Consider the following 26,784-nt stretch of genomic DNA (forward strand, 5'->3'; position numbering starts at 1 on the left):
AAAAAAAATGTTCTGTGCATACATTTGCGCAAATTTAAAGTGAAACCCCTTATGCTGACACTGATGTCAAAAGCAACCATTACCGTCAAGAGCAACCTGGACTGGGGAATTTTAGCTCTGAGGAAAGATTGGATAGGCTGGGTTTGTTTTCATTGGAACAGAGGAGGCTGAGGGGAGACCTTATTAAGGTGTATAAAATTATGAGGGGCCTAGATAGAATGTATAGGAAGGACCTATTTCCCTTAACAGAGGGGTAATTGGGGGGAGGTTTAGAGGGGATTTGAAGGAAAATTTCACCTAGAGAGTGGTGGGGGTCTGGAACTCACTGCCTGAAAGGGTGGTAGAGGCAGAAACCCTCATATTTAAAAAGTATTTGGATGTACACCTGAAGTGCCGTAACCTACAGGGCTATGGACCAAGAGCTGGAAAGTGGGATTAAGCTGGATAGTTCTTTGTCAGCCGGCGCGAACACGATGGGCCAAAATGGCCTCCTTCCGTGCTGTAAATGTCTATAATTCTATGCTGGGTGTCTCAGTCTGTGCACCTATAAGTAGAAAGTTATACAGCATCATTTTACTGGCAAATTTGCATGGAAAGGCATACCTGCACCAATAGTTTCCTGTAATTCATAGTGTTTAAGCAGCTTGTCATAATCAACAGCCATAGTAGATCGACAACTCCAAGCACAATCAGAATCTGAAATATAAAAGCACATTATAATAATTCCATACTATAGAAATTCGACCATTTTGCACAAGTTGGGGTACAGTAACAAAAGGAAACATATAGGAAGGGATAAAATCCTTTCAGATAAATAAAACTCCTAAAATTTAAAAAAAAGTTTAAACACAAAATGATTAGCATTTAATTGATTTTAAAGTCTGATCTGCTATTGACATGATTTGTACCAAGAGCAGGGTATCCTCCAAATAAATATGCAGTTCAGATTTTCTGCCAGGACAAAGATCGTCAATGCACAACTAAGGCAAACAGATAACTACCATGAATGATCAATCATACTACAGTTACAAATATAAATGTTTCAATATACTTTTGTTTTTATTCTTTCCTGAGATGTGGGCATCACTGGCAAGGCCAGCATTTATTGCCCATCGTAATTGCCCTCGAGGGTGGTGATGAGCCGCTTCCTTGAACCGCTGCAGTCGGTGTGGTAAAGGTACTCCCACAGTGCTGTTAGGGAGGGAGTTCCAGGATTTTGACCCAGCGATGTTAAAGGAATGGCAATATTTTTCCAAGTCAGGATGGTGTGTGACTTGGAGGGGAACTTGGAGTGATGGTGTCCCCATGCACCTGCTGCCCTTGTCCTTCTGCACCATGTTTATCACTTAGAGGGCTAGATTTTCGATTTTCAGTAAAAATGGTAGTTCCATGCCAAAATTACAGTTTTTGCTGCGCTACCATTTTTAGGCCTAACTTTCAGTCTTTACGTCTGTGAGGTAAAGTCAACGTTTCACGAGGATTCGCACCGCAAACAATGAGTTTCGGCAACTTTAGTTCAGGGAGGGTAGCGCTGTGAGAGGAGCCTTGGAAAGGGTGGGGGGGGGGGGAAAACAAAAAAAAATTGCAAAAACAAAAAAAAAACCTTTACCTACTGAATCGCTGAAAAATAATTAATAAAAACTTTAACTTATCTTTTTGCAGGTTTTCATACTTCTTTGACCCGGTCGGTATTCTGGCCGTGGCGCAAGGGTCCCGACAGCGCCGAAAGTACGATGGCAATGCAATCCGCGGCATTGCACATTGTTTCAAGTCAGCACTCCTCTCCCCAGCGGTACATGAAACCGTTGCCGCAAAGAGATCACCAAGGATCCCGGCGACCAGGTTTTCGCCGCAGAAGGTCAAATCGCGGCGAAAACCCAGTCGCAAAGTCGGCGAAAATCTAGGCCTTAGAATCTTACAGCACAGAAACAGGCCATTCGCCCATCGTACTTGTGCTGGCTCTTGGAAAGACCTCTCCCTATTGATTTGGAAAACCCTTTGATCGCAGTCGGTCTGTGAGAGGCAGGCTTTTAAAAACACAAGACAGCAAAAGGGCAGTCAAGCAGCAAAATTCTGCAATGTTAAAATGAAAGGAGACTGCAGGGAGAGGATTCTGCCCAGAGCTGGAGAACTGATTGGAGATGAATTTAGTCTAAACCAAGCAAAGCAACCCATTGCAGTGGGATAATGCAGAATGTTATCACAGACATAAATAGTACCATTTCACCATCGCGTCTGATCATAACTACTGCTCTAAGCTTTCATCATTGTGGAATAAAGCCTCCCAAATTGGTGGCCAATTTACCCCCCGAAATTCCGTGGTTGAACTTCTCCAATCAGTTTCCACAGGACTACAGCACCCCCTAATCAACGTCACAAATTACATACAAAAGCAAAATACTGCAGATGCTGGAATCTGAAATAAAAACAGAAAATGCTGGAAATACTCAGTCAGGCAGCATCTGTTAACTCTACTTCTCTCTCCATAGATGTTGACTGACCTGCTGAGTTTTCTATCACAAATTACATCCTTTGAGACCGTGACCATGGTGCACTATCCCTCCTAATTTTTCTCAACCCATCGGCAGTCTTTCACATGGTTGACCACAACATCCTCCTCCAATGCCTCTCCTCCATTGTCCCACTGAGTGGGACTGCCTTTGCTTGGTTCCATTATTACCTATTCAATCATAACCTCTTCAGAATTGGCTTCTTTTCAAACTTCAGGTCCCTCAAGGAACAATCCTTGGACCAATCCTTGTTCTCATTTGCTTATAGCCTCTCAGCAACATGATATCAGGTTCCGAGCATACATTGACGACACCCAGTACCAGCTCACTATCACCATTAACATCCAGACATGCAATATAATTTCCTCCAATTAAACATTGGAAAGATTGAAACCATTGTCTTAGTCTCCTGCCACAAAAAACATTCCCTCACCACCGATTCCATCCCCCTATTTCCCCACTGTCTCAGGCTGAACCAGACTATTCCCAACCTCAGCCTCCTAATTCACACCAAGCTGATCATTTGACCCCATACTCCTCTCCATCACAACGACCGCCTACTAACACCTATGTTTTTTTTTAAATTTGTATGCAGGCTGTGGGGGTCACTGGCAAGGCCAGCATTTATTGCCCATTCCCAATTGCTCTTGAGAAGATGGTGGTGAGCTGCCTTCTTGAACCATTGCAGTCTGTGTTGTGAAGGTAATCCCATAGTGCCATTAGGGAGGGAGTTCCAGGACTTTGTCCCAGCGATGAAGGAAAGGTGATATAGTTCCAAGTCAGAATGGTGTGTAACTTGGAGAGGAACTTGCGCCTTTGTCCTTCTAAGTGGTAGAGATCGCAGGTTTGAGGCGGTGGATGGGGTGTCAATCAAGCGAGCTGCTTTGACCTGGATGGTGTTGAGCTTCTTGAGTGTTGTTGGAGCTGCACTCATCCAGGCAAGTGGGGAGTATTCCATCACACTCCTGACTTGTGTCTTGTCAATAGTGGCAAGGCTTTGGGGAGTCAGGAGGTGAGACACTCTGTGCAGAATACCCAGCTTCTGACCAGCTCTTGTAGAAACATAAAAATCTACAGTGCAGGAGGAGGCCACTTCGGCCCATTGTGTCCGCACCGGCCGACAAAGAGCCACACAGCCCTCGATCAGCAGCCCTGAAGATTACATATAAACCTATGAATAATGCCAGCCAACAAGAGATTATCCAGTCTAATCCCACTTATCAGCTCTAGATCCGTAACCCTGCAGGTTACAGCACTTTAAGTGCCCATCCAAGCACCTTTTAAATGTGATGAGGGTTTCTGCATCCACCATCCTTCCAGGCAGTGAGTTCCAGACCTCCACAACCCTCTGCGTAAAGAAGCCTTCCCTCAAATCCCCTGTAAACCTTCCACCAACCACCTTAAAACTATGCCCCGTTGTAATTGACGCCCCCATCAAGAGAAATAAGCCCTTGCTATCTACTATATCCAGGCCCTTCAAAATTTTATACACCTCAATGAGGTCTCCTCTCAGCCTCCTCTGTTCCAATGAGAACAAACCCAGCCTATCCAATCTGTCCTCAAAGCTAAGATTCTCCATTCCAGGCAGCATCCTAGTAAATCTCCTCTGCACCCTCTCTAGTGCAATCATGTCTTTCCTATAATACGGCGCCCAGAACTGCCTGCAGTACTCCAGCTGTGGCTTAACCAGAATATTATATAATTTAAGTATAACCTCCCTGCACTTGCATTCTATGCCTCGGCCAATAAAGGCAAGCATTTGCATGACTTGTTAACCACCTGGCCTGCTACTTTCAGGGATCTGTGGACAAGCACTCCAAGGTCTCTTTGTTCATCTACACTTTTAAGTGGCCTATCGTTTAATGTGTATACCCTTTCCTTATTAGCCCTCCCCAAGTGCATTATCTCACACTTCTCTGAATTAAATTCCATTTGCCACTGTTCTGCCCCCTGACCAGTAGATTGATATCCTCCTGTAGTCCATGACTTTCCTCTTCATTATCAACCCCACAGCCAATTTTAGTGTCATCTGCAAACTTCTTAATCATACTCCCTATATTCAAATCTAGATCATTGATGTATACTACAAAAAGCAAGGGACCCAGTACTGAGCCCTACGGAACCCCACTGGAAACATCCTTCCAGTCACAAAAACATCCATCAACCATTACACTTTGTTTCCTACCTCTAAGCCAATTTTGGTTCCAACTTGCCACTTTGCCCTGGATCCCATGGGCTTTAACCTTCATGACCAGTCTACCATGTGGGACCTTATCAAAAGCTTTACTAAAGTCCATATACACTACATCGTACGCACTACTCTCATCGACTCTCCTGGTTACCTCCTCAAAAAATTCAATCAGGTTAGTCAAACACGATCTTCCCTTAACAAATCCGTGCTGACTGTCCCTAATTAATCCTTGCCTTTCTAAATGTAGATTTATTCTGTCTTTCAGGATTTTTTCCAATAGTTTTCCCACCACTGAGTTTAGGTTGACAGGCCTGTAATTGCTCGGCTTATCCCTTTCTTCTCTTCTTAAACAAGGGTCCCATATTAGCAGTCCTCCAGTGTGGATATCTGAACGGAATATATGGAATTAAGGACAGTAAAGTAAACGGGATATATGAAAATGTATAAGCCATGGAAGAATAGCTAGGAGAATGTCAGATTGCAAATAGTGCAACATCAGCATAGCTAACAGTCTGTCTCAAGGTTTCAAGTCACTAATCCTGCCAATAATATATAATTGTAACATGAAATACATCTGCAGAATTGCAAGGTCTCAGTAAATAGTCACACCATTAGATTGAAACATTTAGAGGCAATACTTGAGCTTTCAAGAAGAACATCTCATATAGATTGACTAATGAGTGGCTGAGTTAGACTGTCAATCTATTTGTATTTTGTTATCTGATTTCAAAACTGTATAACTGTTAACGCTTTACGATGTAACTTCACCTATCCGTAGGGAGTGTGTACGCTCTATCCAGAGAGTATATCTTCTGTCTGATAGGTCTTACTGGCCGGTAATAAAGACTGCTTTGTTCAAAGCACAAGAGGTATTCGACTCAGTAATTTTACTGAACCAAATTGAGGTAAAAGAACTCAGAAATTAACACCAGTACCATGCCCAAATCCAAAGAGGACTGGAAAACGATGGTCAAGGCCTCCGTTATTTCCTCTTTTACTTCGGTCAACATCCTGGAATGCATTTCATCCGGGCCTGGGGACTTATCTACTTTCAAAGCTGCTAAACCCCTTAATACCTCCTCTCACTATGTTTATTTCATCCAGAATTTCACACTCCTCCTCGATAGCATTGTCTGCATTGCCTTTGTGAAAACAGACGCAAAGTATTCATCAAGAACCATACCAACATCTTCAGCCTCCACACAAAGATTACCCTCATGGTCTCTAATAGGCCCTACCCTTTCTTTAGTTGCCCTCTTGCTCTTAATATATTTATAGAACATCTTTGGGTTTTCCTTAATTTTATTAGCCAAGAATTTTTCATGCTCTCGCTTAGCATTCCTAATATCCTTTTTAATTTTACCTCTTAACTTTCTATATTCCTCCAAAGATTCCATAGTATTTAGCCGTCGGTATATGACTTAAGCTTCCCTTTTTTTTTTATCCTCCCCTGTAAGTCCCTAGACATCCAGGGGGCTCTAGAATTGTTATTCCCATCCTTTTTCTTTAAAGGCACATGTTTGGTCTGAGCCTTCCGGATCTCCTCCTTGAATGCATCCCACTGTTCGGACACTGATTTACCCAAAAGTAGCTGTTTCCAGTCCACTGTGGTCAAATCACTCCTTAACTTAGCAAAGTTAGCTTTTTCCCAATTTGGGACTTTTATTCCAGGCCTATTCTTGTCCTTATCCATAACTAACTTGAATTTGACTGAATTATGGTAACTGACACCCAAGTGCTCTCCCACTAATACCCCTTCAACCAGCTTCATTCCCCAAAACTAAATCTAAAACCAACCCCTCTCGTGCTGGGCTTGTTACATACTGACTAAAAAAAGTTCTCTTGAATGCATTTTAAGAATTCCGCACCCTCTATACCCTTCACACTATATTTGTCCCAATCAATATTAGGATAGTTTAAATCCCCTATTATTACTGCCCTATGGTTTTTGGACTTCACAGCAATTTGCCTCCATATTTGCTCCTCTATCTCCCTCCCACTGTTTGGGGATCTATAATACACGCCCAGCAGTGTGATCGCCCCTTTTTTATTTTTCAATTCAACCCATATGGCCTCATTTGATGATCCCTCTAACATATCATCCCTCCTCACCGCTGTAATAGTTTATTTAATTAATACCGCGAGCCCCCACCCCTCCTTTTTACCCCCCTCTGTCTTGTCTAAAAATCCTGTAACCAGGAATATTGACCTGCCAAACCTGCCCCTATTTCAGCCATGTTTCTGTAATGGCTAGATTGTCATACCCCCAAGTGTCTACCTGTGCTCTTAGCTCATTTGTCTTATTCGCTATATTCCTTGCATTAAAGTATATACCATTTAGCACAGGAAGACCTCCTTGATTACTACTTACTATCCCTTGTTTCCTCGGTCTTACAGATTCACTTTCTAAATTCTTGCTCTCCAATTTCAGCTTTACTTCCTTCCCTATTGAATTTGTTCCCAGGTTCCCATCCCTCTGCCAACTAGTTTAAACTCTCACTAACAGCACTAACAAAACCCCCCGCAAGGATATTGGTCCCACGGCGCTGTTGAGATGCAACCAGTCTGATTTGTACAGGTCCCATCTCCTCCAGAAGCAGTCCCAATGACTCAGGAATTTAAAGCCCTCCCTCCTACACCAACTCTCCAGCCACACGTTCATCCTCTCTATCCTTCCATTCTTATACTCATTAGCATGTAGTAATCCAGAGATTACTACCTTTGAGATCCTATCCTTTAATTTTCTTCCTAGCTCCCTAAATTCTGTCTGCAGGACCTCATCCCTCTTTCTACCGATGTCGTTGGTTCCGATATGGACCATCACGTCTAGCTGTTTACCCTCTCCCCCAGAATGCCCTACATCCGCTCTGTGACATTCTTGACCCTGGTACAAGGGAGGCACCATACCATCCTAGAGTCACATCTACGGCCGCAGAAACACCTCTCTGTTCCCTTAACTATAGAATCCCCTATAGCTCTTTTATTCTTCATCCCTCCCCGCTGTGCAGCTGAGCCACCTGTGGTGCCTTAGACTTGGCTCCAGCTGCACTCCCCAGAGGCACAATCACCCTCACCGGTGCTCAGAAGAGAATATCGGTTGGAAAGCGAGATGGACTCACGGAAGGACTCCTGCACTACCTGCCTAGTGTTCTTCCTCCGTCTGGTGTTCACCCACTTCCCTTCTACCTGCATGCTTTTAAGCTGCAGGGTGACCACCTCCTGAAATATGCTATCCACGTTGCGCTCAGCCTATTGATTCCGCAGAGCTCGAGTAGTTGAAGCTGGAGACACCTCCTGCACACATGGTTGTCTAGGCTGTGCGAAACGTCCAGGACTTCCCACATGCTACAGGATGTGCAGTCCACAGGACTGAGCTGCCCTGCCATCCCTCTAAGTAGCCTTATCTAATTAAAGAGAGAGAGATACTTACCAATCAAACAGCCAACCACTTACCTGCCCGGATGAGGGCTGTGAGATCCTCGCCAGAAGTGAACTCCTCGCCTATCTCCGGCCCTCCTGGCCTCCCGAATTCACCGAACTCTCTGGCCTCACAGACTCAGAGGTTGAGGCCGCTCGGCGCTCGGATCAGGGCCTCTCAGACTCAGGTCACAGCCGCTCAGCGCTCGAACTCATGAGGTTGGGGCCGCTCGGCACTCGAATTTTAGTCCAGTCCAACCGGTAAGAAACTAAATTGTCAAAAGGAACAAAGGGATCTGGAAATTCAGATGCTTAAACCACTAAAATTACCAAACATGTTGAAAATAGAGTTAAGATTAATAATGATCTCCTTTGCTCTGTCAGAGCATCTCATATTTATGTGGCTGGTCCAGTTACGTTTCTGGTCAATGTTGACCCCCCCATCTCCCCCCCCCCCCCACCAGGATGTTGATGGTGGGGTATTCAGCGATGGTAATGCTGCTGAACATAGAGGGGTGGTGGTTAGACTCTCGCTTGTTGGAGATCGTCATTGCCTGGCACTTGTGTGGCATAAATGTTACTTGCCACTTATCAGCTGCAAGCCTGAATGTCATTCAGGTCTTGCTGCATGCAGGCACAGACGATTTCATTATCTGAGGAAATGCAAATAGAATTGACCACTGTGCAATCATGGAACATCCTCACTTCTGATCTTATGATGGAGGGAAGGTCATTGATGAAGTAGCTGAAGATGATTGGGCCTAGGGCACTGCTCTGAGGAACTCCTGCAGCGATGTCCTGGGGTTGAGATGATTGACTTCCAACAACCATCTTCCTTTGTGCTAGGTATGACTCCAGCCAATGGAGAGTTCCTCTCCCCCCGCCACCCCGGCCGATTCCCATTGACTTCAATTTTACTCAGGCTTCTTGATGCCACACTTGGTCAAATGCTGCCTTGATGTCAAGGGCAGTCACTCTCACCTCACATCACCTCTGGAATTCAGCTCTTTTGTCCATGTTTGGACCAAGGCTGTAATGAAATCTGGAGCTGAATGGTACTGCCGGAACCCAAACTGAGTATCAGTGAGCAGGTTATTGATGAGTAAGTGCCACTTGATAGCACTGTCAATTACATCTTCTATCTCTTTACTGACGATTGAGAACAGACTGATGGGGCAGTAATTAGCCGGATTGGATTTGTCCTACTTTTTGTGGACAGGCCATACCTGGGAAGTTTTCCACATCATTGGGTTGTAGCTGTATTGAACAGCTTGGATAGAAGCGCGACTAGTTCTGAAGCACAATTCTTCAGCATGATAGCCGGGATGTTATCGGGTCCCATAGCCTTTGCTGTATCCAGTGCGCTCAGCCACTTCTTGACATCACGTGTAGTGAATCAAATTGGCTGAAGACTGCCTTCTATGGTGGTGGGGACCTCAGGAGGAGGCAGATATGGATCATCCACGCTGCACTTCAGCCTTCTCTTTTGCACTCACGTACTGTGCTCCGCCATCATTAAGGATGGGCATATCCATGGAGTCTCCTTCTCCTGTTAGTTGTTTAATTGTCCACCACCATTCATGACTGTATGTGGCAAGACTGCAGAGCTTTGATCTAATCCATTGATTGTGGGATCATTTAGTTTTGTCTATAGCATGCTGCCTCTGCTGTTTAGTATGCATGTAGTGCTGTTTTGAAGCTTCTCTAGGCTGGCACCTCATTTTTGGGTACATCTGGTGCTACTCCTGGCATGCTCTTCTGCACTCTTCATTGAACCAGGGTTGGTCCCATAGCTTGATGGTAGTGAGGGATATGCCGGGCCATGAGGGTACATATTGTGGTGGAGTACAATTTTGTTGCTGCTGATGGCCCACAGCACTGCATGGATGCAGTTTTGAGCTGCTAGATCAGTTCTGAATCTATCCCATTTAGCACGGTGTTAGTACCATACGACATGATGGAAGGTGTCCTCAGTGGGGCTTCGTCTCCACAAGGACTGTGCGGTGGTCACTGCTACCAACGCGGTCATGGACAGATGCATCTGCGACAGGTAGACTGGTGAGGACGAAGTCAAGTAGGTTTTCCCCCCTCTGTGGTGGTGCTACCGAGCTACTTACTCTTGTTGATGGACATTGAAGTCCCCCACCCAGAGTACATTCTGCGCCCTTGCTACCCTCAAGTGGTGTTCAACATGGAGGAATATTGATTTATCAGCTGAAGGAGGGCGGTAGGTGGTAATCAGCTGGAGGTTTCCTTCCTCATGCTTGACCTGAAGCCATGAGACTTCACAGGGTCCAGAGTCAATGTTGAGGACTCCCAGGGCCACTCCCTCCCGACTGTACACCAGTGTGCCATCACCTCTGGTGGGTCTGTCCTGCATCACCCGTCCCCACTACTGACTCAGCTGCTGAAACCCTCATCCATGCTTTTATTACCTTCAGAATTGAGTATTCCACCATTTTCCTGGTCAGCCACCCATCTTTCACCCTCCATAAACTTAAGATCATCCAAATCTCTGCTGCATATATCCTAATCTGCACCAAGTCTTGTGATGCGCCTGAAGATATTTGACTACATTAAAAGGCACACTATAAATGCAAATTGTAGTTATTGTTAATTTAAAGCTGAGCCTTGTCTCATCTAGTCTTTATTCTGTGTCTTCAGAGATTGAAGAAATACATGTGTGAAAGACATGGGGATCCACTCTAGATTACAAGGGAGTTTCCTTGTTACACCTTCAGTTGCCACTACCATACAAGTAGACATAGGGCAATGTGAGTCAACACCCATAAAACGAATGGCACTTAACCCAAAAACATATCTAATGGCAGATCTGAATTTGTAGCCATGCTTAAATTGAAATGCATTCATTATAGTTTTTATGGCCTTTGCAGTAGTAATATGGTTTGTAGCTTTTAAGAATTTAACTTTGATTCCTTCTTGTGGGGAGACACAATTTTTGCTGCACTTAACTCAGATGGGACAACATTGGTTGACAAGTTGAGATAGATACACCAAGGAGCAGTTAGCTCTTCGGATATGCACTCGAGTATTTTTTTGTAAGTCAAGGATTTTCAAGGAGGAATTTTTGAAGATGTTCAACCTGATGTTGACCCAGCTAATTCGGACCTTGGCATGCAGATGACAATTCAACAAATGTGATGTGAAACTGACTGCTTCATGACACAATGCATCCAGGACACCATTGGGCAGTTAAATAACCAGGATATCAAAACCCAATTGAATTTTTTGAGGAAGCAACTAAAGTAACAGAGAGAGGAATGTCTATGGATGTAGTTTATGTGGACTTCCAGAAGGTATTCGATAAGGTTTCACATAAGAGACAATTAGCTAAAATGAAAGCTCATGGAGTTGAAGGGAAGTTATTGATCTAGTTAAGAGATTGTTTCGGTGGTAGGAGACAGAGTAGGGATAATGGACAATGTGTGAGGAGGACACAAAAAAATCTACAAAAGGACAGACAGGTTAAGTGAGTGGGCAAAAATTTGGCAGATAGAGCATAATGTTGGAAAGTGTGAGGTCATGCAATTTGGCAGAAAAAAATCAAAGAGCAAGTTATTATTTAAATGGAGAAAGATTGCAAAGTGCTGCAATACACCGGGACCTGGAGGTACTTGTGCATGAAACACAAAAGGTTAGTATGCAAGTACAGCAAGTGATCAGGAAGGCCAATGAATCATGGCCTTTATTGTAAAGGCGATGGAGTATAAAGGAGGGAAGTCTTGCTACAGTTACATAGGGTATTGGTGAGGCCACACCTAGAATACTGCGTGCAGTTTTGGTTTCCATATTTACGAAAGGATATACTTGCTTTGGAGGCAGTTCAGAAAAAGTTCACTAGGTAGATTCCGGAGATGAGGGGATTGATTTATGAGGAAAGGTTGAGTAGGTTGGGCCTCTACTCATTGGAATTCAGAAGAATGAGAGGTGATCTTATTGAAATGTATAAGATTATGAGGGGGCTTGACAAGGTGGATGCAGAGAGGATGTTTCCACTGATAGGGGAGACTAGAACTAGAGGGCATGATCTTAGAATAAGTGGCCGCCCATTTAAAACTGAGATGAGGAGTAATTTCTTCTCTCAGAGGGTTGTAAATCTGTGGAATTCGCTGCCTCAGAGAGCTGTGGAAGCTGGGGCATTGAATAAATTTAAGACAGAGATAGACAGTTTCTTAAATGATAAGGGAATAAGGGGTTATGGGGAGCGGGCAGGGAAGTGGACCAGAGTTCATGATCGGGTCAGCCATGATCGTATTAAATGATGGAGCAGGCTCGAGGGGCCGTATGGCCTGCTCCTATTTCTTATGTTTGTACTCAGATTGGAAAGAAATGACGAGTGATGTCCCACAAGGATCTGTGCTGAGTCCTCAACTATTCACTACATTTATTAATGACTTAGATAACGCAATAGAGAGCCATATATCCAAGTTTGCCAATGACACAAAGATTGGTGGCATAGAAATTACTGTCAATGGGAGCATAGAATTACAAAGAGACATTGATAGATTAAGTGAGTGGGCAAAACTGTGACAGGTGGATACAGACAAGTTTCAGGTCATTCATTTTGGACTAAACGATCGATCAGAATATTATTTAAATAATGAAAAACTAGGAACAGTGGAGGTCCAAAGAGATTTAGGGAACAATGTACCCAGATGTCGTAGTCAGGTACAAAAAATAATCAAAAAGGATAATGGAATGTCAACCTTTATAACCAGAGAGCTAGAATATAAAGGGGAGGAAGCTGTACAAAGTCCTGGTTAGACTACATCTGGAGTACTGTGTGCAGTTTTGGGTATTGCACCTTAGAAAGGATATATTGGCCTTGGAAGGAATGCAGTGCAGATTCACCAGAATGTTACCAGGGCTCCAAGGGTTAGGTTAGAAGAAATTATTATATAAACTAGGCTCGTATTCAATGGAATATAGAAGGCTAAGGGGTGTTTTTATAGAGGTTTTTAGGATTTTGAAAGGAATTGATGGGGTAGATAGAGAACATCTTTTGCCACAGGTGAGGGAGTCTAGGACAAGAGACCTTAAAATTAGAGCCAGACCATTCAGAAGTTAGGGAACACTCAAAAATGTGAAACACTCTCCCATAAAACACAGTAGATGCTAGCTTAATTAATAATTTTAAAAATGATCATTTTTACTAGTCAACGGAATAAAAGGGTATGGAGCCAAAATAGATGGATGGAGTTAAGATACAGATCAGCCACGATCTCACTGAATGGCGGAAAAGGCTCGACAGGCTGAATAGCGATTCATTTCATGGCTGATCTGTAGCTCAACTTCATTTATCAGTCTTGGCTCCAAATCCCTTAAAACCATTACCTGAAAAAATAATTGTCAATCTGTTTTGAAATTTTCAGCTTTTTTGGACAGTGTGTTCCAAACTTCTACTACCCTTTTGTGGCAAAGTGCTTCCTGGCCACACTAGCTCTAATTTTAAGCTTATGCCCCTTGTTTTGGATTATCCTGCCAGAGGAATTAGTTACTCTCCAGCTATCCGATCAAATACTTTAAACATCTTAAACACCTCAGTTAGATCAGCCCTAAATCGTCCATACTCAAGGGGATACAAGCCTAGTTTATGCAACCGGTCTTCACAATTAAACCCTTTTAGCCCCGGTACCATTCTGATGATTCTGTGCTACACCCCTCCAAAGCCAATATATCCTTTTGAGGTGCAGTGTGATACTGAACGCAATATTCCAAATGCTGTCTAACAAGATTTACACATCACCTCCATCCCTTTGGTATTCTAGCCCGCTTGAGATAAAGAGCAACATTCCATTAGCCCTTTTCATTATTTTTTGTACTTGCCCACTCGCAATTTCTGAACAGGAGCCCCTAAATCTCTCGGGTCATCCACAGTTCCGAGCTTCTTGCAATTTAGAAAATATTCTAATCTATCAATTTTAGGTCCAAAGTGGATGACCTCATACTTCCCCACATTGTACACCATCTGCCACAGTTTTTCCCACTCACTTAATCTAGTAACGTCCCTTTGTAGCTTTCTACTTCCATCTACACTATTTACTCTAGCAGCAAACTTGGATTATGCAGCTCTCTATTCCTTCATCTAAGTCATTGATAAATATAGTGAAAAGCTGAGACCCCAGTACAGGTCCCTGGGAGATGCCACAAGTCACATTTGCCAATTGAAGCACTTATCCACTATCCCTACTCTGTCCCCCACCTCCTAACCAATTCCCTAATCATATAAATAGCCTCCAATGCCATGCACTTTCATTTTTGCCAATAGTTTATTGTGTGGAATCATATCACATGCTTTCTGGAAGTCAGTGTAAATCAAACCATAGACACACCCTTATCTACCAAGATAGTAACCTCCTCAAAAAAAATCAACTAGGTTAGTTAGACATCACTTACCCTTTACAAAACCATGCTGGCTCTCTGAACACTTGGACAGATAGGAATTGATCAGTCACTCAGTCCCCAGTAACAGATTCTAGTAATTTCCCCACAACAGAAGACTAATGGGTCTATAGTTTCCTGGTTTCTCTCTCCCACCTTTCTTAAATAATGGGTTGACATTGGCAATTTTCCAATCCAAGGGAACAATTCCTGAATCAAGACTTTTGGAAGATCATGCATCTGTACCTTCCTTGCCTACTTCTTTTAATACCCTGAGGTGGAAACCATCAGATCCTAGGGACTTGTCAATCTTCAGTTTCATTATTTTCTCCATTACTATTTTTAAAAATTATACTTTTATTCCATCTAGTAAGGTCCTCCCCTCGATTTATTTTTAGTTTTCCTCGTATCTGACATACTTTGTATCGGTCTTCCCAGTAAAGGAAGAGGATAAAGGAATTATTTAGCAATTCTGTCATTTCCTTATTTTCAATTGCAATATCATCTGCGTCTGTTTTGAAGGACTCCATATTACCCTTAGTTACACTGTAAAAAAAAATATGCTTTCCTGGATATCTCTCTTGTTTTCCTTTTTGCAACTCTTACTAGTTTCTTTGTATCCCTTTTGCTGTTCTTTATCTCTCTCCACAGGATCAGCACTATTCTTTGCATTTGTATAAACCCTTTATTTTAGTTTTTTACCATCTCTCACTTGCCTTGTTCACCAAGGTTGCTTAATTACACAAGTAGAGCTCTTGTCCTAACGGGGTATGTACAGATCTTGTATTGTACCAAACACTGCTTTGATCACCACCCACTGATCATCTGCAGTTTTACCCGTTAACACTTCCGCCCAGTTTACTGTGGTCAATTTTTGTCTCAACCCTCCAAAGTCAGCCTTGCCTAAATTTAAAACCTTAGTGCACCTTCTCAAACCTAGTATTAAATTCAATCATGTTATTGTGACAGTTGGCCTTTCTGTTAGATTGTTGACTAATTCTGGGATAAATGGCCCAGATAATGGCGAGGAAATGGAAGTCATAGCACCACAGTCAGTAGCCACAGGTTAATGATCAAGGAGTCAAAAATACCCCAAACCAGAGGCATAACTTTAAAAGTGCTAAATTCAATGAAAAGATTGAACAATAAAGCACATTGATTGGGTGTGCAATAAAACTTTAGTGATGGATAAATGGATCATTAAATCTAAGCTTGTTAGGTAAATACATAGCAAGTCCACAAGCTCAAACTAAACAAAGAAGATCCAAATAAATTGAGATTCATTTTTTAAAAACACCCTCTAGAAATCCTGCAGGGAGACGGGGAAAGGGTTTCATGAATACAAGAAAAAGGCATAAACAAAATACCTGGAAAAAAGAGCAGCAGAGGATAAATATATCAGTTAAAAAAATGCTCAGTTCTACAACAGTAAAAAGGTCAGTCATAAAAGAGGCATAAACCATAATATATGCAAATTGAATCAAAATTGAGGATAAACACAATATAGGAAAAATTCTAATGGATTATTTCCTCAGAAAATGAAGGCATAGGCAAAATGCCCTCCCCAAACATAAAATCGAAGACTTTTATGAGATGAAAGTGAGAGACAGGTTAAATAGGTTCAAAACAAACAAATCCAGGATGGGACAGGTAGAGAGAAGCTGACCATCTCCAGTAATTGAGGAGTCATTAACAAGGGCCCATAGATACAAGATTAAATGCAAGAAATTTAGAAGAGAGGGCAGGAGAGACTTCTTTACACAGAGAGATACGAGGGTGTGGAATTCACTTCCAGGTTTAGTAGTTGAGACAGAAACAATGTCAACATTCAAAATTAGATTGGATAGATGAATGAAAGAAAAGTGATTGAAGGAATATGGGAACAGGGTGGGCAAATGCGATTAGTACTATTTGCTTATGTGGAGGGTAAATGCCACATGGACTGGTTGGGCCAAATGACCTATTTCCATGTTGTAATTTCTATGTATTTCCACATAAAATCACCATGGAAAGATGATATTTATCTCAGAATTTGGAGAAAAAAAGAGAGATTATGGAGGAGATTTCAAAGGCACCAACAATCATTATGACAGATTAACTGGACACTAGCGAGGTACAAGTAGAGTAGAAACAAGCCAATGTGGTACCCAAATTCAAAACAGATGGACAAAACAGGCACTTGCAACTATAAACCCATTGTCAGCTACATTCAATGTAAATAATGAAATTGATCAGGTGCAAACATGTGGGTTACCTATACAATAACTCTTACATTTATATAGTGCATTTAACATAGAAAAGCATTCCAAGATGCTGCAGGGGCAAAATCAAAAAGTCACCAAGCCAAAGATGATTTTTTTTTTTTTAAAAAGGAGTGACTAAAAACTTTGTTAAGGAGATGGCTTTTAAAGAGGATCTTGGAGGAGGAGACACAGGCGGGTTTAGGGAAGGAGTTTCAGACATGGGGTCCTCGAGCTGCAGGCACAGCCATCAATGGTATGGCAAAAGGAGAGGGAATCACAAGTCCAGAGAGATTGGCAGCAGGGGGATTGCAGGGCTGGAGGAGCTTTGAGAGATAAAGAGGGGCCCATGACAGGATTTAAACACGAGGTTGAGAAATTTAAATTTCAGGCACCGGAGGACCAGGAGCTAATGTATGTAAGCGAGGACGAGGTGACAGGCAAGTGAAATTTGGTGGAGGATGCAATACAGGCAGCAATTTTGGGTGAGCTTAAATTTACAGAAGGTACAAAATAGGAGACCGATCTGAAAAACATTGGAACAGTTGAGTCTGGAGGTGAAAAGATGGATGCGGGTTTGTGGCACATACGCTGATGTAGGGGCAACAGATTTATAAGGGGACGATTCATTCAAAGACTTTGGAAGAAAAAGGAGGTTGGAGATATGAGAATAGTCGCAAGGGGAGAGGTTGAGGATAGGGTTTTTGAAGAAGGAGACGATGACAATGGTATTCAAAGGGAGGAGGCAGTAACCGAGGAGAGAACCATTAAAATGTCAGCTAGCATGGGGGCCAGGAAGGTAAGTTGACTTTCCCTGGCTACCAGATAACAAAGGCATCAAAGATTTCAAAGGTGCCAGATACAATTAGGTTCATACAAATTAAAAGCCAGGTGGGACATATTCACTGGTATAATTTGATAGTATCGGCAGCCACCGAAACCATACAGGTTGAATTTCGAAAGCATCACATCCAGTCCACTGGATTCTATAATACTGCCACATTCTACTCAGTCATTAACTTTAGGAAAGATTGTGATTTGTTCCTAAAAGCAAATTTCATAATGCAGTGTTTAAGGAATGCAGAGGATAGAATATTGATGCAATACAAATTAGTTTTGGATTTCAATAAGGCAATCATACAGTGCAGGTTAGACCAAATATATACTTGTGGTTCTCGAGGCAGTACAAGTTCCACGTTGTGATAATTTAGTCATTAAAAAAAAGGTTTAAGCCAAGTAAATAAGACCATAACAAAGGCAAAAAGAATCCTTGGTTTTGTATCTAGAAGGGTGGAGGAAGGGAAGGAAAGAAGGGAGAAAAAGAAAAGAACTTGCATTTATAGAGTGTCTTTCACCACCTCAAGACATCCCAAAGCACTTCAATCAATAAAATACTATTTGAAGCGTAGCCACTGTTGTAAAGTAGGAATTATGCGAACAGCAAAATCCTACAAACTGCAATGCGATACATAATCAGATCATTTAGTGATGTTGGGATAAAGATTGGCCAGGACACCTCCGCTCATCTTTGAATAGTGCCATGGGATCTTTTATATCCATCCAAGAGGGCAGACGAGGCCCCGGTGAGTATTTTTCCCCACTGGAGCAGAGAAGGTTGAGGGGTGACCCAAGATAGGTCTTTAAGAACATGATTGATTTGTGGTCCAGTGGAAACAGAAAGTAACAATAGGGTACAAATTCAAGATAACCACAAAAAATTAATGAGGTGAGAAAGAATTTCAGAAGTCAGTCAAAATGTGAATTTCTCTACTTCAACAAGTCTGTTGCAGAGCCCATGAATTAGGCAGAATTAGACAGTTACTTGAAAAGGAGGAATATTAAACTGCATGGGGAGCAAGCAGGGAGAGAGATTAGACTGAAATTTATTGACAGACCCACTGGACTGAATGACATGTAATTTGAGGTCAGCGGCGAAGCAAAGCTTCCCACAAAGATCTTGTGATTGCTGTGGCGAGAAGTTCGACCTTTCCGACATGTCATTGAAATCAACATAGCATAGTGGGAACCCTATAGTGCATGCGGCTGTATCGCCAACAAGTTGTCTAAGCAGCCAATCACATTGCAGAATTCTTAGACAGGGAATCAAGAAAGCACTAATAATCACTTAAAAAATTTACAGCGAGCAAAATAAAAAGATTGTGACATACACATTGGGTTGAGGTAGAAGCTGAAATATGAACAAACTTTAAAAAATATATATAATTATTCATTTTAAAATCTAATCATTTTTAACTTAATGGAGAAATTTGACGTTCCACCAATATAAAATTAGTTTTTCAGGGCCAGAATAATTGTTTATCAGTAATTATTCCTCAGATTGCCATTAAAAGCCAAGTTATAACTCATTTGAATGGGTGTAACTTTTTATGGGGTATCCAACAGCGATATTTGTTCGGAAAAGAGAAGTTTTTGTCAGATCAGCAATTTCACAGACTGCCCGGCTTTTGGAGGGGGATGGGGGTGGGCGAGTCCACAGCACTGCCAGTGAAAGAGCAGTTTTGATAATCAGGGGGCAGTGCTGTGTGGCGCGGTCAGGTTGGTGGAGGACCCTTGTCTTATGGATGTTTAGCATAAGGCCTATGCACTCATACGCCTCGGCGAAGATGATGACGATGGCTTGGAGTTCGGCCTCCAAGTGTGCGCAGACACAAGCGTCGTCTGCGTACTGTAGTTCAATGACAGAGGATGGAATGACCTTGGATCTGGCCTGGAGGCAGCGGAGGTTGTACAGAACTCATCTGTTCTATAATTTAGCTCCACTCCAGCGGGGAGCTTGCTAAGGGTGAGATGAAGCATTGCAGCAAGGAAAATCGAAAAGAGCGTTGGTGCAATGACACAGCTTTGCTTGACCCCGGTCCGGACGTGGATTGGGTCTGTGGTGAATCCATTGGTCAGGATCACGGCTTGTACATCATCGTGGTGCAGATGGAGGATGGCGATAAACTTTTGAGGGCAGCCGAAACGGAGGAGGACGCTCCATAATCCCTCACGGTTGACAGTGTCAAAGATCTTTGTGAGGTCAAAGAAGGCCATGTACAAAGGTTGGTGCTGTTCCCTGCATTTCCCTTGTAGTTGTCACGTGGTGAAGATCATGTCCATTGTACCCCTTAGTGGACGGAATCCACATTGCGACTCTGGGAGGAGCTCTTCAGCCACGATTATCAAAATCCACGACGAGGCCTTGGACATCATGGACCATTTTCCATACCTCGGGAGCTTACTGTCAGCAAGAGCAGACATTGATGACGAGGTCCAACATCTCTTTCAGTGCGCCAGCGCAGCCTACGGTCGCCTGAGGAAGAGAGTGTTTGAAGACCAGGACCTCAGATCCGGCACCAAGCTTATAGTCTACAGGGCAGTAGTGATACCCGCCCTCCTATATGGCTCAGAGATGTAGACTATATACAGCAGACACCTCAAAATGTTGGAGAAGTACCACCAGCGCTGTGTCCGCAAGAGCCTGCACGTCCATTGGCAGGATCGACACACCAATGTCAGTGTTCTCACTCAGGCAACATCCCCAGCATCAAAGCATTAACCACGCTCAATCAGCTCTGTTGGATGTGCCACATCATCAGCATGCCTGACATGAGACTGCCAAAGCAAGCGCTCTACGCGGATCTTCAAAAAGACAAGCAAGCCCCAGGTGGGCAGAGGAAAGGCTTCAAGGACACCCTCAAAGCTTCCTGGATAAAGTACAACATCCCCATCGACTCCTGGGAATCCCTGGCCCACGACAGCCCAAAGGGGAGGAAGAGCATCCGGAAGGCGCTGAACACCTCGAGTCCCATCGCAGAGAACAAGCAGAAACCAAGCGTAGACAGCGGAAGGAGCGTGCGTCAACCCAGGCTTCCCACCCACCCTTTCCTTCAACTACTGTCTGTCCCACCTGTAACTGTAGGTCCCGCATTGGACTGTAGGTCCCGCATTGGACTGTTCAGTCACCTGAGAACTCACTTTTAGAATGGAAGCAAGTCATCCTCGACTCCGAGGGACTGCCTATGATGATGGAGGAGCAGTGAATGACAGAGCACAACTTCAGGATTTCTGCGTTAAGACTGCTCATGCAACAAATCCTGAAGTTGCGATCAATTTCAAAGTAGCAAAGACATTGAACCCTGCCAGTTCGCTGTCACCAAAACATAGAAATTAGGTGCAGGAGCAGGCCATTCGAGCCTGCATCGCCATTCAATAAGATCATGGCTGATTATTCAACCTCAGTATCCCTTTCCTCACTTCTCTCCTTACCTCTTGATCCCTTTGGCCGTAAGGGCCATATCTAACTCCCTTTTGAATATATCTAACAAACTGGCCTCAACAACTTTCTGCAGTAGAGAATTCCACAGGTTAACCACTCTGAGTGAAGAAGTTGCTCCTCATGGCAGTCCTAAATGGCTTACCCCTTATTCTTGGACTGTGACCCCTGGTTCTGGAACTCCCCAGCAACAGGAGCTAGGAGCTAAATTAAAAAGTAGGACCTCAAAAGTAGTAATCTCGGGATTGCTACCAGTGTACGTGCTAGTCAGAGTAGGAATCGCAGGATAGCGCAGATGAATACATGGTTTGAGCAGTGGTGCAGCAGGGAGGGTTTCAAATTCCTGGGGCATTGGAACCGGTTCTGGGGGAGGTGGGACCAGTACAAAGCAGACGGTCTACACCTGGGCAGGACCGGAACCAATGTCCTAGGGGGGAGTGTTTGATAGTGCTGTTGGGGAGGAGTTAAACTAATATGGCAGGGGGATGGGAATCAATGCAGGGAGATAGAGGGAAACAAAAAGGAGACAAAAGCAAAAGACAGAAAGGAGATGAGGAAAAGTGGAGGGCAGAGAAACCCAAGACAAAAAACAAAAAGGGCCACTGTACAGCAAAATTCTAAAAGGAAAAAGGGTGTTAAAAAAACAAGCCTGAAGGCTTTGTGTCTTAATGCAAGGAGTATCCGCAATAAGGTGGATGAATTAACTGTGCAAATAGATGTTAACAAATATGATGTGATTGGGATTACGGAGACGTGGCTCCAGGATGATCAGCGCTGGGAACTCAACATTCAGGGGTATTCAACATTCAGGAAGGATAGAATAAAAGGAAAAGGAGGGTGGGGTAGCATTGCTGGTTAAAGAAGAGATTAATGCAATAGTTAGAATGGACATTAGCTTGGATGATGTGGAATCTATATGGGTAGAACTGCAGAACACCAAAGGACAAAAAACATTAGTGGGAGTTGTGTACAGACCTCCAAACAGTAGTAGTAATGTTGGGGAGGGCATCAAACAGGAAAGTAGGGGTGCATGCAATAAGGGTGCAGCAGTTATAATGGGTGACTTTAATATGCACATAGATTGGGCTAACCAAACTGGAAGCAATACGGTGGAGGAGGATTTCCTGGAGTGCATAAGGGATGGTTTTCTAGACCAATATGTCGAGGAACCAACTAGAGGGGAGGCCATCTTAGACTGGGTGTTGTGTGATGAGAGAGGATTAATTAGCAATACCGTTGTGCGAGGCCCCTTGGGGAAGAGTGACCATAATATGGTGGAATTCTGCATTAGGATGGAGAATGAATCAATTAATTCAGAGACCATGGTCAAGAACTTAAAGTCGGCTAACTTTGAAGGTATGAGGCGTGAATTAGCTAGGATTGATTGGCGAATGATACTTAAGGGGTTGACTGTGGATGGGCAATGGCAGACATTTAGAGACCGCATGGATGAACTACAACAATTGTACATTCCTGTCTGTCGTAAAAATAAAAAAGGGAAGGTGGATCAACCGTGGCTATCAAGGGAAATCAGGGATAGTATTAAAGCCAAGGAAGTGGCATACAAATTGGCCAGAAATAGCAGTGAACCCGGAGACTGGAAGAAATTTAGAACTCAGCAGAGGAGGACAAAGGGTTTGATTAGAGCAGGGAAAATGGAGTACGAGAAGAAGCTTGCAGGGAACATTAAGACGGATTGCAAAAGTTTCTATAGATAAGTAGAGAAAAAGGTTAGTAAAGGTCCCCTGCAGTCAGAATCAGGGGAAGTCATAACGGGGAACAAAGAAATGGCAGACCAATTGAACTACTTTGGTTCGGTATTCGCTAAGGAGGACACTAACAACCTTCCGGATATAAGAGGGGTCAGAGGGTCTAGTAAGGAGGAGGAACTGAGGGAAATCCTTATTAGTCGGGAAATTGTGTTGGGGAAATTAATGGGATTGAAGGCCGATAAATCCCCAGGGCCTGATGGACTGCATCCCAGAATCCTTAAGGAGGTGGCCTTGGAAATAGCGGATGCATTGACAGTCATTTTCCAACATTCCATTGACTCTGGATCAGTTCCTATCGAGTGGAGGGTAGCCAATGTAACCCCACTTTTTAAAAAAGGAGGGAGAGAGAAAACAGGGAATTATAGACCGGTCAGCCTGACCTCAGTAGTGAGTAAAATGATGGACTCAATTATTAAGGATGTCATAGCAGCCCATTTGGAAAGAGGTGACATGATAGGTCCAAGTCAACATGGATTTGTGAAAGGGAAATCATGCTTGACAAATCTTCTGGAATTTTTTGAGGATGTTTCCAGTAGAGTGGACAAGGTAGAAGCAGTTGATGTGGTATATTTGGACTTTCAGAAGGCTTTCGACAAGGTCCCACACAAAAGATTAATGTGCAAAGTTAAAGCACATGGGATTGGGGGTAGTGTGCTGACGTGGATTGAGAACTGGTTGTCAGACAGGAAGCAAAGAGTAGGAATAAATGGGTACTTTTCAGAATGGCAGGCGGTGACTAGTGGGGTACCGCAAGGTTCTGTGCTGGGGCCCCAGCTGTTTACATTGTACATTAATGATTTAGACGAGGGGATTAAATGTAGTATCTCCAAATTTGCGGATGACACTAAGTTAGGTGGCAGTGTGAGCTGCGAGGAGGATGCTATGAGGCTGCAGAGCGACTTGGATAGGTTAGGTGAGTGGGCAAATGCATGGCAGATGAAGTATAATGTGGATAAATGTGAGGTTATCCACTTTGGTGGTAAAAACAGAGAGACAGACAATTATCTGAATGATGACAGATTAGGAAAAGGGGAGGTGCAAAGAGACCTGGGTGTCATGGTACATCAGTCATTGAAGGTTGGCATGCAGGTACAGCAGGCGGTTAAGAAAGCAAATGGCATGTTGGCCTTCATAGCGGGGGGATTGGAGTACAGGGGCAGGGAGGTGTTGCTACAGTTGTACAAGGCATTGGTGAGGCCACACCTGGAGTATTGTGTACAGTTTTGGTCTCCTAACCTGAGGAAGGACATTCTTGCTATTGAGGGAGTGCAGCAAAGGTTCACCAGACTGATTCCCGGGATGACGGGACTGACCTATCAAGAAAGACTGGATCAACTGGGCTTGTATTCACTGGAGTTCAGAAGAATGAGAGGGGACCTCATAGAAACGTTTAAAATTCTGATGGGTTTAGACAGGTTAGATGCAGGAAGAATGTTCCCAATGTTGGGGAAGTCCAGAACCAGGGGTCACAGTCTAAGGATAAGGGGTAAGCCATTTAGGACCGAGATGAGGAGGAACTTCTTCACCCAGAGAGTGGTGAACCTGTGGAATTCTCTACCACAGAACGTTGTTGAGGCCAATTCACTAAATATATTCAAAGAGTTAGATGTAGTCCTTACTACTAAGGGGATCAAGGGGTATGGTGAGAAAGCAGGAATGGGGTACTGAAGTTGCATGTTCAGCCATGAACTCATTGAATGGCAGTGCAGGCTAGAAGGGCCGAATGGCCTACTCCTGCACTTATTTTCTATGTTTCTAACAGGAACATTCTTCCTGCCTCTAAACTGTCCAATCCCATCAACATTTTATATGTTTCTATGAGATCCCCTCTCATTCTTCTAAACTCCAGTGGATACAAGCCCAGTTGATCCAGTCTCTCCTCATATGTCAGTCCTGCCATCCCAGCAAGCTCCAGGCCAATATCCTATTTATGTACTTTAACACACTATGAATTTATTCAACTTATTCCACTATTTTTCCACTGTCAGCTTGAATTGGTGATGGGTAGCACTCTCATAAGAGTCAGAAAGTTGTGAGTTCCAGTCCCGCTCCAAATGTAGATTAACACTCCAGCGCAGTACTGAGGGAGTACTGCACTGGCGGAGGTGTTATCTTTTCAACCTCCCTGGTGGGTCCCATGACACTATTCCAAGAGCAGTGAAAGTTCCTAATATCCTGACCAACATTTATCACCCAACCCTACAAAACTGGAGTGGCAGCCCGCCAAAGTAACCAATCAATTGACTGTGAAGTACTTTAGGCACGAAATAACCAAGTTGTTTCTGACACAAAAGGAAAACAGATACAAGTTTAGCCCAGCACAACACTGCCAGCAGGACATTTCTTAACGTGCCCCCCTCGGATAACAGACTTTCCTCCCTCTCCAACCAAAACCTGACTGAGACCTGCCCCAAGTCCGAGAGCTTCGATCCTGATCAAGCACCAATGTAAGGGGGACCCTCGCGTCATGTCAGGCCAGCCAGCCTTCCACTCCCCTCCCCTTGTGCTGTGTCTGTGCCCGGGGATCTCTCGCCCACCCAAACCACCAGCTCCGGCCGGGGACACCTCTCGGCCCGCTCTGTGTTTGTAAGTGTGGGACTGTTCCTGTGTATTTACCTGGCTCTCAGGGCCTGTCTCTGTCTGTCCGGCCGGCTCGGTTCCGCGCGCGCGCCCGTTTGATTTTTGAATCTGCTCGAGCCCAACGATCGAATTTCCCTCCTCCAATCATAACTTCCGGTCCGAGCCGCAAGCCGACCAATCAGATCAAAGCCGAGTGCGTTCCCAAAGTGCCACTACCGGGCGGCGGGGAAAGCGGCTCCAAGTCACCGACTTCAAAAAATGTTGAGGACAGAACTCGGTACCAAACCCACACCGACAGTAAATAAACAATCTGCTGCTTCTTTCTCGCTGTCCCCCTCCCTTTATCCCCACTAACCCCCTTTCCCCCTGCTTCGTATATCTCCCCCGTCTCAACCACCATCTCGTCTTTTCTCCACACACTGTCTCATCTTATCCCTACCCACCATCCGTCTCGTCTCTCTCCCCACCTTCTCGTCTCGCTCCAGCTCATCTTGCCCCTTTCTCATATCTTTTCCCACCCACTTCGCCCCACTCTTTCCTCCTCCCGCTGCATCTCGCCCCACTCTCTTCGACCTCCTATAGCCCCTCCCCTTTCCCCCACCCAGTCTCGCCCCCGCCATCTCGTCTAGCCAACCTCCCCCCCCCCCCCAGTGTGTCTCGCCCCTCTCCCGCCTCGCACCCCTTTCTGTTTCATTCCCCCTCTCTGACTCACCTCTCCGTCTCGCCTCTCCGCCCACCCAGTCTCATCTCGCCCCTTCTCTCCACCGTCTCGTCATGATCTCCCATCTCGTCTCGCCCCTTCCCCGCATCTTGACGTCCCCTCATGTCCATCTCATCTCTTCCCCTCCCCTATCGCCACCTCCCCCTGTATCTCTTGCCCCATATAATTCCCCTCCGCCCTCCGTCTCAACCCCCCTCCATCTCGCCCACTCCCACTCTTCGGCAGACACATATAATATGTTGTCAGTGTACAGTTGTCTTCCACATTGTGGGGTAGATGCGGTCAGGATGGCTGATCTGTTCCCATCACGTCTGGATGGAGGTAAAATTATTCCCTCGTTTTTATAACTACAGTAGGTTGGCAGACTTTCATAGGATTCTAGGATGTTTCTATGATTTTGTATGGAATAACTTGAAGCCTTGATTTGTTCCAAACACTTTGATCAATCTGCTATTGCAGGAAATTAGTACTTGTCCAATTAGTTTGATACGAGTAAGCCTAAAGCACTGCACTTAATATACATTGTAATACTTAAATATCCTTCATCCCGCAGGAGCAAGCTACAAATGCATAGTAACGTCTTAAGCATACCAGACATAGAAACTTAGAAATTAGGTGCAGGAGTGGGCCATTCGGCCCTTCGAGCCTGCACCACCATTTAATAAGATCCTGGCT

General features: G+C 44.1%; 1 protein-coding gene across 1 annotated transcript in view; it reads right to left on the reverse strand.

Annotated features, from left to right (window-relative positions):
* melk (maternal embryonic leucine zipper kinase) overlaps positions 1 to 25,877 on the reverse strand; it is a 151,906-nt gene extending 126,029 nt beyond the window's left edge. Inside the window, exons 1-2 of the mRNA XM_070884538.1 lie at positions 25,856 to 25,877; positions 604 to 696 (exon numbers count right to left, since the gene is read on the reverse strand). Coding sequence (XP_070740639.1) covers positions 604 to 664 — 61 coding nt within the window. The 5' untranslated portion in view covers positions 665 to 696; positions 25,856 to 25,877. The remainder of the gene's footprint in view (positions 1 to 603; positions 697 to 25,855) is intronic.
* Between the last annotated feature and the right edge of the window lie 907 nt (positions 25,878 to 26,784).

This window comes from Pristiophorus japonicus, chromosome 1, assembly GCF_044704955.1.
Source record: "Pristiophorus japonicus isolate sPriJap1 chromosome 1, sPriJap1.hap1, whole genome shotgun sequence".
Taxonomy (NCBI): Eukaryota; Metazoa; Chordata; class Chondrichthyes; family Pristiophoridae; genus Pristiophorus; species Pristiophorus japonicus.